General features: G+C 44.8%; 1 protein-coding gene across 1 annotated transcript in view; it reads left to right on the forward strand.

Annotated features, from left to right (window-relative positions):
* Positions 1–8,143, forward strand: part of HOOK3 (hook microtubule tethering protein 3) — a 97,319-nt gene extending 89,176 nt beyond the window's left edge. Inside the window, exon 24 of the mRNA XM_050913738.1 lies at positions 5,227–8,143. Coding sequence (XP_050769695.1) covers positions 5,227–5,242 — 16 coding nt within the window. The 3' untranslated portion in view covers positions 5,243–8,143. The remainder of the gene's footprint in view (positions 1–5,226) is intronic.
* Positions 8,144–13,593: the final 5,450 nt, after the last annotated feature.

The following is a 13,593-nucleotide window of genomic DNA, read 5'->3' on the forward strand; positions in this document are numbered from 1 at the left end:
GCATTTTGGCTTTTTGCAAGGATTGATGAGGGAAGTATTTTTGCACTCAAAGTCAGCTATACAATACTGACTTCTTATGGGTTTTTGCACATGTGTTTTAGGTAGAATGTGGACTCTGTGTTTTGCAGTAATATTGTATTGATAAACTTCGGTATCTCCAAGCCAAGTTTAGCAAATTTTGCAGGTGTTTTCCTCACCGGTATTGTGCAAATAATTAGCTAAAAGAGGTTACTCTGTCAGGAAATACTTTCAAGTGTTGTTTTTTCCTCTAAGCCAAGCAGTCATACTTCAGGGGTGTCACCTACAGAGTAGTTCGATAGCTGGATTATGACTGAAATGTGATCTCAGGAAATCAGGCACTTATAAAGAAACCTTTTCAGAAGTCCCTCCTTAGAACAAGTGTATTACCTGATGCTGGCAGTATGATACATTTAGCATTCTGTTAAAATGAAGAGGTGAATCATTATAACAATTTAAATGTAAAGATCAGATAAGCAAGAAATTCAATGAATGAGGTTTTGAACATTACAAACTGCACACAGCTCAGACACGTCCCCTCCCAAATCCGAGCCGTCCCGCTCCCTTCTGTATTGGCAAGAGCAGTGCTTTTCGACTTTGTGCCTTGCATCAGGGAAAAGAAGTGAAATCTTGCGTTATCTCATAGGTTGGTGTAGGAGCAAGTAACGAATCTCACTTGTGCTCAGAACATCTCCACAAGCCAAATCATATTATTGGCTTCTGGCAGATGTCAGATTCTAGGTAGGATCCTAGCCATACCTCCAGTTTTTCACTTTCAAGGAATCAAGAAAATGTCCTGGCCTGACTGATTGCATTGCCTTGCTCCTGTGATCTTTCTTCCCTCTGGAAGTCCAGAAAAGGAGTGGAAGTTTGTCAGTGACTCTGCAGGCTATAAGTGAAAATAAGGGGTGATTTCTTCAGTTTGAAGGTGAGGGAGACAGATGCAAGCAACTATTAAGTACAAAAATCTGAAGAGCACTATATCTTTCACCATTTTGCTTTTTGGTGTTAATTTAAAAACAGTGAAACAGAATGTGAGCTTTTGGAGCTGGGATTTTTTTTTAATTAATTTTGAATTGCAGTTGATTAAGTATTAGAGGCTTTACCTATGTGAATAAGGCAGAAGCTGTCATTATCAGCCACAGCAACCTCAGACTTGTTGCATCTGGTACGGTGAACCCCCGGAGATTTTGACTCTGCTGCCAGCTTCATTGCACCATTTGGAGAAGCTGAGGGCTTTAGCTAGCTCTGTCTTCTGTTTTTCCTTGACTTTGCTGTTGTGGATTCATTGAGATACTGAGACACAAAGTTCATTTTTTAAATGTATCAGCTCATTGAATTAGGTAATGAATGAATGTTGATTGAGGAGCTCTAGAAAACTTGACAGTCATTGCCGTCCCATGGGGCACTGAAGCAACACCTGGCAGTATAGACAAGGCAGCTTCCCAGACAAATTGTTCTGGTGTCAGATTGTAGTCAGTGGATCAGCAGGAGCTCATGAGAACTGCTGTGATTGAAGTGCTCATCTATTAGTTGCTAGGAGATGGTTTTGCTGTTAACTTTACTATGGCCCAGATTCTAACCTTCACTTTTAGGCCTTGTCAAGGTAATGCAGGACTGTCCTGAAGCAGATCTCTGCATTGGTTGGCTCTGGTGGCAAATCACGAATTTCCTCTGCTGCTGTTTGCTATGAGTATAAAGTAATTTGGAAAGCTGCGTATCCTTCAGTCTCCTTTGCCCTGCATGTCGGTTCTGGACTGAAAGTAGGTTCCATTTGTCCGATAAAAATTTCTTGCTGCTGTCTTGTTGCTTTGGATCTCAGCGATTGATCCATACAACATGAAAAACATTGCTAGTAGAGGGAAATCCAGGACAGTTGGGAAGCCTTTCCAGTCTGGTGGTGACTTTATTCATTGCTTCGCATTAGAGAGGTCCTTTACTATCAGATGAAGTTAGAGTATCACATTTCAGAAAGAGCAATATGGTTATTTTAATCGTTACAAAAGTGGTCATTTGTCAGCACTTTGAAGAGCTGTTAACTACTGTAGCATGGCACAAATCTGAAATACTGCAAAAGCAAGTATTTCCACACATATAGGATAGCTTATTCTGCAAATGGAACTTGAATCCCTAGTGGTTATCTCTAAGAGAAGAGAAAATCAACATAAAGCCAATTGTTAGCTTGTTAGCATGGTCGTGTTGTTGGCGTGATCATGAAAATGAGCAGAATTTTAAGAAAATCCCAAATGGTGTAATATTTATGGAGTTATAAAATAGTTGTAGTGAGACCATTTGACTTCTGATTTGGATTTGAATATAACATTCATTCTGTAATTTAAAATTTTGTAAAGCAGAGATTGTAGTTCTCAGTCACCAAAGATTAGTAAGCAGGAGAGTAAACCTATTTCCTAGAGGTATCAGTGGTTTCAAGAGAGATTTTAAAGGTTTTATTTAGCAGTATCAGTAAAATCTTGGAATAGTTATAAGCATGACATTGTAAGGCCGCAATTCTTAGAATTTATAGTCCGCTTTGTATTCTCTAGTTGTAAGAGTTATAAAAATGCGAAGTGGTGTTAGTGCAGCTCTGGAAGATGCTATGTTGAAAGGCTCCTTTAAAAAAATCTAAAGAAAATATCATGAAGACATAGAAAGAATAGATGCAGAAAGAAAAACAAACTTTAGCAGTAGAAGCCAGTAAGTAATGAAGTTAGGAAATCTGCAGGAAGAGAAATCTGGAGGCAGTTACTTCAAAGCAGAAGCTTGGCAGAAATATTTGGGAAGAGTGTCTAGTGTTAGACTTGAAAGTGAGTAGACTGCATTGCTCTGATAGCTTTGGTGATTGCGTTACAAAGTACTGCTCACAGACAGCAGATTGTTGGCTACGGAAAGCCTGGTCCATCTTAGGACCAAAGACAGACTGAACAGGAAAAAAAGTAGTTGCTCAGAGAGGACATGTGGCTGGGTTTGGTGGGGGTTTTTTTGCATCAGATTTGACTTGTGTGAACAGTGCTCTGAATTAAAAGTTCTTGTGTTGGTAGGTACCTCCAGAGCTGGCTAGGTTAGTGAAAAAGGCTGCCATCCTTTCTGTGGCTTTGATGTGCTGGAGTTGTCCCAGTCACTTCTGTGTGTTGAAAAAACAGAAGAGGACAGTGAGAAGCTAAGGAAGATTTTAAGGGACGGATAACCACTTGTAATGAAGTAGAGCTGTTGAGATTAGGCACTGAATATTGAAGGGAAGTGCCTCACTAAGAAATAATCCCCCAGGCTGGCAATGAGCCTTCACGTATAGCTGGAATATTTTGGACTGGCAAGGGAAGGAAGTAAGAGAAAGTCACTCCTCTGTAGACACATCATCTGCTGCGTAAACTGTCTATTTCTGAAGATGCTGCAGAAGCGATCACAGGTTATGCTGAGTGAATTTACCCTCACATCTCGCATCTCTGTTGTCTTCTGAAGTGTTGCTGCCTCAACAGGTAGCTTTAAAATATATTGATTAATTTTGAGGAGTTCTCCAAGAGAAAGAAATTGACAGACAATTTTTTTAGAACAAGATTAGAATTTCTAGTCAGGAAAGGGCACTGTCACATGAATTTCTTACATCCTTGAAAGAGAATATACTGTCCTGAGTTTACAAGACCTTTCAAAAGTACTATTGATTCAAAGAGAAACGTACAATGTCATTTCTGTTTATGTGTAGCAGTTGAAGTGCTACTAAATAAGTCTGAACTAAGTAATAGCCAGGTGAGGCTAAAGGAGTAGACTGTATTCATTTATGCACAATAGAATAGATAATGCTTATGTAGCTTGAACTTTTAATTTTTTATAGACTAACTACAGTAATCTTCATATTATTAATCCTGAACTCTGTAACTTTATGCACGCAAGCAGTGCCAAGCAAGCTTAACAGACAATGATTACTCAAAATACACTCTCGAGGCCTGCTTTGAATGTGTTGAATGTGGGGATTTTTTTCAGTTTTTATTCCATTTGATTTATGTCTCTATGTTTCTATTTGTTTTTCAATTATGGTTAGTATTCTGAGTTGGTGAATGAGAATGTAAAAGAGAGGGATACACAAGCTGCAGGACTTGTAGCAGAAAGACAGATTTTTTTGCACTAAGTCCTTGAGTTTAGTTATAAATATTCTTCCTTATCTATTTAACCTGGATTTTCCTGTCACAGGAACTGTTCTTAGGATCATTTTTGACCAGTGCAATACTAGGGAGAAGTAAATGGGGAGAGAAACAGTTTGCATGCTTTGATTTCTGCCTGGTGAAGCTATTTTGTTCTTTGTAACGTCACAGCGAACGCAATGCGAAAATGAGAACGAGCAGTTAGTGCTGTGCCATGCTGTGCAGGGATATTTGTGTTACTTGGGGAAGCTGAAAGCACCATAGCTGTGTTAGTAGAGCATTCTACCTATCCAGTTACGCTGGCCAAGAAAGAGGGTGCATCAGCAAGGATGGAGAAATATGCCAACCTCTCCAGTTCTCTTCCAAACTTAAATTCACTTCCACGGCATTGTGATGTGCTCTTTGGGCTGCTCAGTGGCTCCTACTTAGCTTATTTTAACAAGAATATGTATAATTTTCTTGCGATTCAAACTTGTATTTGCATGCAATGAATAGAACTTGCCAATGTAGTGTGACAGTGATGCTGTTGTAGCTTCACGTGTAGGATGAGCTGTGATGAAACATAAACACGTAAAGTCTTCGGTAGTGCTCAGCACTCGAAGGCTCACACAGAGTCATTATGACCCTGATTGTCTTTTAGTATATAACTACACACAGTATTGGACAGGCACCTTTCACTTTATATTGCTTTGGTTTTTTAACTGTTGTACTCACAGACAGCAGGAATGCCTGAGACTTTTTCGTCGCTGTGTAAACTCAGTTTCCATGGCTGTGTTAGTTGAGAATGGTGCCCTGAAGGACTTTATTCAGAAGTGTTTAAATTTATCTGAATTATGTCTAAATTTAGATATTGTTCAAGGCTGGTTTGTTGCTCTTTCCAATTATTGGCATGTAACCTTCCTGTTAATTTGAAGAGTTGCTCTGGCAAAGATGTTTTCCCTATGAATTTGCACAACTCTAAGTAGAGACAGCCTTACTAAATTGCTCTGAAAAATACCTGTTCTGTTCTCTGCGTTTTTTTAATGGTAATATGTTATCTGCTTTTTAACTTTCTTCTTTATTCTTTTATTTGCAGTGATGTGGTTGCATGACCTGCAGCATTATTATAACAGGGACTGTTCAGTGCATGACTTGCTTTTCTGTCCAGACTGCATAACCAAAACTTAACCAGTTCTACACTTAAGACTCATGGCCATCTGGTTTCAAAGGGAGATCTACTTGCAGAGAAGCTTACCATCCTGGGGAGTGGCTTTCCCATTTCCCGCTTCCATTTACTCTTTCTCTTCACAAAAAGTCTCCTATGAGGCTAGAAGAGAGGAAATCCAGTATTCAGAACTCGACAGGAGGCGTTCTGCAAACTGACAGAGCACTGTCAGCTCTCCATTTTACTTCTGCCTGTCCACTTTATTTAATTCTGATTAACAGTATTAACACACAGACTTCCTGCAACATTTTCATATACTGAACTATAAAAATCTAGTCTTAATGTGTTACTAAAAACGCCTGTTGGTTACTGTTAAAATTTCAAAGCACCTGCACCCTTAAAGGATCCACTTTGAATCTTATAATAATTAAAGTAAAGTGAAGGAGGTGTTTTACCAGGAGAAATGACTAATGAATTGCTGCTTGGCCATCCCATCTTCCTTAGAAAACCAGGCAAGGTTCATCTGATAATCTCCGAGCCAGGCAAACTACTGGGCAGTATTTTGTTCACAGGCACTGCCTGCTTCCTTACTATGTATATACGCAGTAGTTTGTGGCTGTTGTATTTTTCTCTCTACATTGTAGCTGTGTTGTCAGTTTCTTTCAGAAACTTTTTTTGAATCTGTGTACAATTGTTAAAACAATCTGAGGAAAGAACGTGAATGGAGATAAGTATGAAAGCTGTCTACACTTTCAGTATTATGCAGACTGTCCTTGCCAGTTTATAATTTGGGTCGTTTATCTTTCACCTGTACTATTTTTTTCTTTTTTCCTCCTTATTGCAGTCTTAGCTATTTAATTTCCAATTGCACTAGCTTGGCTGTTTCTTTGTATTATGAAGTTTAGCTATAAGATTTGCCATATGTAGACAGTATAACTCAAAATGCTTTGTACTGCCTATATTAATTTAAAAAGCTGCTTATTTAATATTCTTAAATAGCTGCACATTTGTACTACTGTATCTTTGTTTTGTATTGGACATCCAGTACTGGCAAGATTCAGAAGACGAGGGAGTGCTGTAGTGTTGTAAGTTAAGAGGTTTATTGTATAGGAGTTAGTGTGTAACAAACGGGGAAGGGGGCTTTTAAGCCATAGTACTTGCCGGAAAATCTGAAGAGACTCTGAATGACGAGTACCGTAAGTGGTTTGGTTTAAGTCTAGTTCTAGAGAAACCCCATTCTTGCTCACTTGGATCTTAATCCTGCAAAAATATAAACACGTATGTACTCTGCTTACTCCAAGAACAGTTTTGCTTATTCAGGCAGTAGCATAACCAGCAGCCCTATTTTCCATGTGAGCACCCTCATGCTGGAGAAATGTTGCAACCACTAGTCTCTGCAGTCACTTCTGGTCACAAAACACAGTGCGCGCCTCGTCCCTGGCCTGTCAAGTGGGGCTGTGGGCAGAGCTGCACCTTGTGCACTCAGACACCTGCGTGTGTTCAGTCCTCAGGGATCCTGATACCCACTGTGTCAGTGGCGTTGTGCAGAGTGACTTGGAGAAAAGACAGATCATGTCCCCACGTCTGTTTCCGCAGGGGGGTCTGTGCCACCCGGCAAAGGGAAGGGCAGGTAGGAATGGGCTCCAAGCAGACCGTGCAGGAGAGGGAAGGATAAGCATTAAGATCCTGGTCAGAAGTGTGTGGGTGTTCCCTTCTGGATACCGTACCAGATAGGGGAGCCTGTGGCTGCCAGGTGCTCCGGCTGACAGCAGTCCAGAAAGACTCCCAGAGGGGGATCTGTCTTTCCTGGTCCACCAGGACCTGGGGCAGTGAAGTCTGATGTGACCTGCAGGCAGGATCTGGGGTTTGCTGGCGACGTCAGGTATTCCTGCAGCAGAGGCAGCAGCGCTTTCATCAGACTGAGTCCAGCAGAGAGCTAAAGGATTTGTGTCTTTCCAGGTCCTAGCCATGGATCCCTTGTTGCGTGTCAGGGCAAGTGTTAGTAGAAAAACTTCTTTTTGTTGGGTGTTAAAGGCATGGTTTGTTTCTCATTTGCAAGTGCTGCTCCGGCTGGGATTGCACCCTGCCCCAAGCCAGGCTGGGTGCAGGATCCCTGAAATCAGGGGCTCTGTGCAAGGCAGGAGGGGATGGCTGTGTTTTCGTGCACCTGCCTGCACAGGTGTCCCAAGGTGAAGCTGAGCAGTACCTCATTTCTCCCAGTGGTCTGTGCAAATTAGAGACTAAGTATCAGTTGTTCTTGAGCCTCAAGACATTTGTATGTACGTGTGTTTAGCTTGACAAAAATCGTTTGAGTTCACTAATGCAACAGAGAGATGTCAGGTGGAGCCAGCAACTTTCAGCAAGTGAGCTGGCTACTTTAATTAGATTAGCCTCGCATCTCTGTCGTGAAGTGATTGCGAGCTCACAACTCAGAGGCGATCCCCAGCGTGTCTCTGATACACTAACTTCATTTGTGCTGCATAGAAAACTCTCTTACTTTCTTAATAGCAGCTTGTTTGACAGTCCTGAATTAAGTGTTGACCAATTATCAACGTAACTGTTTGTGAAGTTGCCAGTGATATATTTTCTGTAAAAGAATGGATTCCTAGAGTGTCAAAACATTAATTTCCCATTCCAGTTCTTCTACAAATTGTGTGACTACCAGATTGTCATGGTAGCAGTATTAATATACATATCTGTATATAGACAAAAAAAATACTCAGTAATGATCATTGGAATCAAAAAGTTTAATATTTTTTCCCAGTCAAATACACTAATGCTTCCAAGGTGACAGAAGAGTGTACAGTTGTTAAACAAGTTGTAAATAAACGCTTATATAAAATGTAAATGCTTGTTTTTCCTTTATTTGGTACTTGGTTATAAACTGAGGCCGATGCACAGTTCATGTTAAAGATGCTGGTTTGAGCCTGAAGTGCTGTTCTGCTGCATGAGATAATGGTAGCTGGTGGGGGCTTTTGCAGCCAGCCGGTGATGAACAGGGACCTCAGTGGAGTGGGAATAACATGGATAACACAGACCTTGCCTTTAAATGCACTTAGAATCAGTCACTACAGAACAACTGGGGAAAAAATGGGACTTCTTACAATGCACAGCTACACCTGGGCTGCTTTGGTGTCAGCTGGTCTGTCTGATTCTTAGATATACAAATGGCATCCTGGAAACGCATTTCCTGGGGCTGTGCAAAGGAGGGTGAATGGCAGGTGGGCAGCAGCAGGAGTGCACCAGAAACTGCAAAGCTCCTGACTCTTGCTGGGAGGCATCCAATCTGCCTGCCCCGTCACAGCAAGAATTGCCCAACGTGGTTTGCCTCTCAAAGGGCCAAGGGTAGACGGCCGAAGTAACACAGTTTTCTCTTGCTGATGGAAGGTCAGCTACAGAGGTAGCTAAAGGTGGGGTGCAAAAAACCACTGCTAATGTGGACAGAAACCGTTGTCCTTCCTTTCTGCATTGATAAGCAGCTTTGCCGTCTGGGGTGGGAGGAGGGGGTGGTGTCAGGTACGGGTAAACGTTGTTAGTTGTGAAAGAGAACGCAACAGCCAGCAAGAGACACTGAGCCCACGAGTGTCATGCATGGTGCTGGGGCTGAGAAGGATGTGCGAAGAGCCTGCTGCAGCCTTTCAGGAGCTGCTCTGCAGAAGGGCTAGGAGAGCAAAGACGGGAGGATGCCCGGCCTGCATCCCCCAGTGCCAGCTCAGCCTGGCCTGCCTGCCGCAGCCGTGGGCTGCAGCGTCGCTGTGGCAGTAAGGGGAGAGCGCGGGGGGGCTGGGGGCGCGGATGGGGTGAGGTATTTGCTGGCTGCGGAGGGCAGGAGAGGCCCAGAAGTGGTGGCCAGCGTTCTCCTGAACCGCAGGCAGTGGTAAGGTGGAGGCAGGGAGCTGCCAGAGCCTCACTTCCAGCTGATGCTCTCTCTGGTCCTCTGCCCCCCTCAGTCCCCCCCCAGTCGCTCCTCTTCACCTTGGTCATTTCTTCAGCGTCTCCTGCCTCCGACCGTCATCCCCTCTGCTGTCCTGTCCTTTCCCCCACTGCCAACCTCTCCATCCTTTTGCTGTACTTCATTTCCTTCCCAGCCCCCTGTGGCAGGTGCACCTGCGCCGATAAAGGCTGAAACTTCTCGACTGCTGGAGAGTTAAACTAGAAGCTGTGGTTTGGGGGGCCAGCCGGCCAGCCGCGTGGTGACCGGAATCACGTACACAGAGTGCCCCAAGTCATGCACCCCAGCTGCCCGAGCCTGCCAAAAACACCTCAACCAGTGAAACCCCTCAGTTAAGAGAAGTTTCCAGACCGCTGACCATATATCTGCACGACCACAAGCCCCGATCCGACCCACGGTATAAATGGAGCCCTGCCAGAGGGCAAATCGAGCCAGTCCCTCGGCAGCGCGTCTGCAGTCAGGTACTCTCCCCGTGGGTCGGGACGCCGCCCGCGGAAACTTCTCCAGGTTGAGACCCTTGCCTTATCGGTGAGTGAGTGCGCGTTCTGAGTCATCGTTCTAAGCTTAGATTTGGTTACAGTTCGTGTAGTGATAGTTCCCAACTGACACCCTGAACCTGTAAGTTGCGTTCGTCACAGTGTTATGACCTAATATTCCTGTTTAATCTGGCTGTGATATCTCAATACAACATAACATTCCTGTTCAATTTGACCGTTACATTCTGACATCATTAAAGAAAACCGACTTTTAAAATACATCACTATCTGTCCGGTCTTTCTGCGACATCATTAATTGGCGCAGTCAGCAGGATGTCGATCAAGGAACTATTACGGAGGCACAGCTGTGCCCCTTCTCCCCCGGGACTTGCCTGGGTGAAGGAGAAGTGGTTCAACCCAGCAGCAGTCATGGAGGGAATAGAACAATGCCGTGGTAAACGTCAGGATGGCAAGGGACAAGGAACCATGTGTGCTGTCCTCGGTGCCTGCCTAACTCAGGCACAAGATCACTACCAACATTTTGAAAAATTAGAAGAAAAAAAATCTAAACAACTAAAGATAGACGGTCTAAAGCTGAAACGACAATTAGAGATAGATGCTCTAAAGTGAAAACAACAGCTAGAGGTAGACTGTCTAAAAATAGAGAAGAGGAGCATGCGTGTTTGTTAGAACGAAGGATCGAACTGATGCTAGCACAAGCGGAAACGCTCCCCAGTATTGTCCCAGTCCGGAAGCTGATTACAGGCAGGGACCCGGAGGAATGGGATGGGTACATGTGGGGAGACCCCAATGAAAATAACTCTAGAGAGCTGGAGGAAGGGGCCTCTGAGGAGGTGAAGGAATTGAAAGAAAAGTATGTACAGCCACTTATTAGGAGAGAGGGACATATGGGCCCCCACGGCGGCAATCCCTGCACTACTGTTTGCATGACCCCCTGGATAGGACCCGAGCTAGGGAACTGCAAGCCGGGTGCAACCGAAACAGAGTCTTGGTGGAGAGTTTCTTTGACAGGGGGAGACCGTGTACTGTTAAGCGACAATGAGGCAAGTGGATATTGGGGACCAGGAGCGCTTCTGAGTGATGGGCCAGCGGGCGATCGGTCAGTAACATCTTGAGTAGCATATTGGGCTGGGGGCCGGACCCCAAGGAGAGAGGAGAGCCTGTTGCTATTCGGGTAAGGGGATTGCCGGTGTTGGTGGAAGGAGTGCGAAAAGCTGCGTGTGTTCAGGCGATGTGTCACAAGCATGAGCCGAGGGGCGGCGCAGGCGGGAAGAGGAAGGTGTCTGGTGAGGCAGCCGGAATCCCCACTCAGGGCCGCCTCCCCTCCGGGGCTCTGACCCCCCCCACACCCACACACACCCCCAATAGCACGGGTGCAATTAACACTTCCGTGCCTCGGCAAGGGGGACTAAAAAAAACTAAAGAAACTAGAGATCGCGGTTCGGGGTTTGGGCTGCCCGCTCCATGTTGGTAAATTCCTGCCAATGGTCTGCTGACAGGGAACCTTATATACATATCCCTGTGGGCCCAAGGCGAATACGTTTAGAATTCTTAACCGATACAGGGGCCCAAATTAGCGTTCTAAACAGACAACAGGCTGATGAATTAGGAATCAAACCATCAAGAGAGACTATAAACATAATAGGTGTGACGGGGGTGGCAGAAAAATGTCCTGTAGCTCCAACTCAACTCTGGCTACCTGGGGAAAAGAGGGTGATGGCTGTGGAGGTGGCTCTGAGGCCTTATAAGGGAAGTGGTGTGGGATTAGTGGGATTTGATGTGCTGGTGGGCAGACGATGGTACCTACCTCATTTTTGTCCTACAGGACCATTAACAGGCGACGCTCCCAAACCAGATGATCAAAAGGGGCAGCTCCCATTGAGAACATACGTGGGCCAACCCGTCATGGCAAAACTGCCCTCTGTCGGCATCGTACCCGTGACCCTGGCAAAACCCAGAGGCTTATATGCCTGGGAAGCCCAAGATGGGAGTGGAAAAAACCCACCATATTAGTGTCCAGTGGATAATTCCCAACTTTTAACCCTGAGACCCGGCGTCAAAGGACCGAGGCCCGGCTTTGTGTTCTCTTGCAGGACCATGGAACAGCAAACTATTCGGCCATTCCTACTGATAGCAGTGACAACAGCGGGCACGGACAACAAGAATCTGGACAGCAACATTGTGGCTCAACTGACAGTGGGGTTTGCACGTATGGTAAACTTAACTTCAGTAACAGCCTGTCTGCCAGTCCTAAGTCAGTTGAGGACCCCCTACCAATCTTTGTACAAAACATTAATATATCACTAACCCTTAAGCTCCTATGGCAACAGTGCCATCATCACAGCTGGGCCTGGGGAATGGATGGAAAGGATGGAGGTCACACTCACACCATCTATAGTTGGTCACCTGGCGCAGTAAATGCCAATTCAATATGGAAGGCAAAATGTAATCACCTCTTCCTACCTCCTGATAAAGCCACAGGGTAGAGTTTTAATGGTATAATGCCATGCTTTAATGTTCCGTGGGGAATTACTGAACATAACAACCAATGGAAAACAGACGACCATTCCCTGCAATATACCGAACCATTAAGCACCACCTGATGTATTAAACACCCCAAGGATAATGGTAGTGATTGCCCCAACACTTGCCAAGAACCAGGGTTCAAGGGAGCCTGGGAAAAATGCCCCATCAATTGCACATGGGGACCTGACTGGATTCGGCAAAGAAACTGGGCACCACCATTAAAAAAATCCCTACTTTGGGACTGCCAAACAGAAATCCCATGTAAGAACATAGATAAAATGCTGTTATTGTGGTTATACCCCTCCCCTGTTTGGGAAGATTTGGTACAGGGCTGCCTGTGTAGTAATACCAGCTATGCATGGCCCACTGCCTTAAAATGGAATGCTTATGGGGACCGTCCTCACGTACCTACACAGCGCGTATGCCAAACAGCTTACGTGCCCACCCCTCCCAATCTAGTGTGGACATGTTCCGATGGCCGTCTGTATTCCCGGCTACACCCAGCTGTTCCCGGGACGGCCTGCACATTAGCTGTGCTGTGTCCCATTTACCGGGAAGGGCCTACACCCCGTAAGTGGTGGGATCGCAGCCCCCAGGAGATACAACTGCTACAGAAGGGAACACGGCAAAGAGCAAAAACGCGGCTGGGACGGTGGCTGGAGGCCACGTTCTGAATGGGGACTGCCTCTGTCAAAACCCAACAAACCATTCATGACCTAACGATGCAAGTATCTGTTTTAGCCAATTCTACCTCTGACAGCTTAGAACTCTTGCATGAGCAATTACAACACACCAGCAAAATGACTGCCCAACGCCGAGTGGTATTAGACCTGATGCTGCTAAAGGAACGACGTGTGTGCGGAGTGCTGAATTTAGCGGTAGACTGCTGCATTTGTATCCCAAATGCATCCATACCCCTCCCAACCCAAATCGACAAAATTAAGAAAGTAGCAAAAGACTCAGAGGCAATTGCTGCCGCATTAAACATCAACTGGTTAGAAAAGATGTTCAATGCGTTCGGGTTTTCCCTGTCAGAATGGTTAAGCAGTCTTTTACAATCCCTGATAATGGTTGTAATCATAATTATTGCCATTTGTACTGTAATACATTGCGTTAAGCATATGTTAATGTGGTCCATCTCCTTTGTTAAGTGTGCTCCTTTAGAACTAACCCAAGCAGTAGATGTTCTGTTATAATTGTAAAATAGCTGACAAAATGATGATTCATAATGATCATCAATCCTCACCAAAACTGCGCTCCCTTTTAACTTTGGAGGCAAGAGGTCACAGCACCACCGCTCCAAAGAAACCAGTTGGATTGTGA

Source organism: Gymnogyps californianus, chromosome Z (genome assembly GCF_018139145.2).
Source record: "Gymnogyps californianus isolate 813 chromosome Z, ASM1813914v2, whole genome shotgun sequence".
Classification (NCBI taxonomy): domain Eukaryota; kingdom Metazoa; phylum Chordata; class Aves; order Accipitriformes; family Cathartidae; genus Gymnogyps; species Gymnogyps californianus.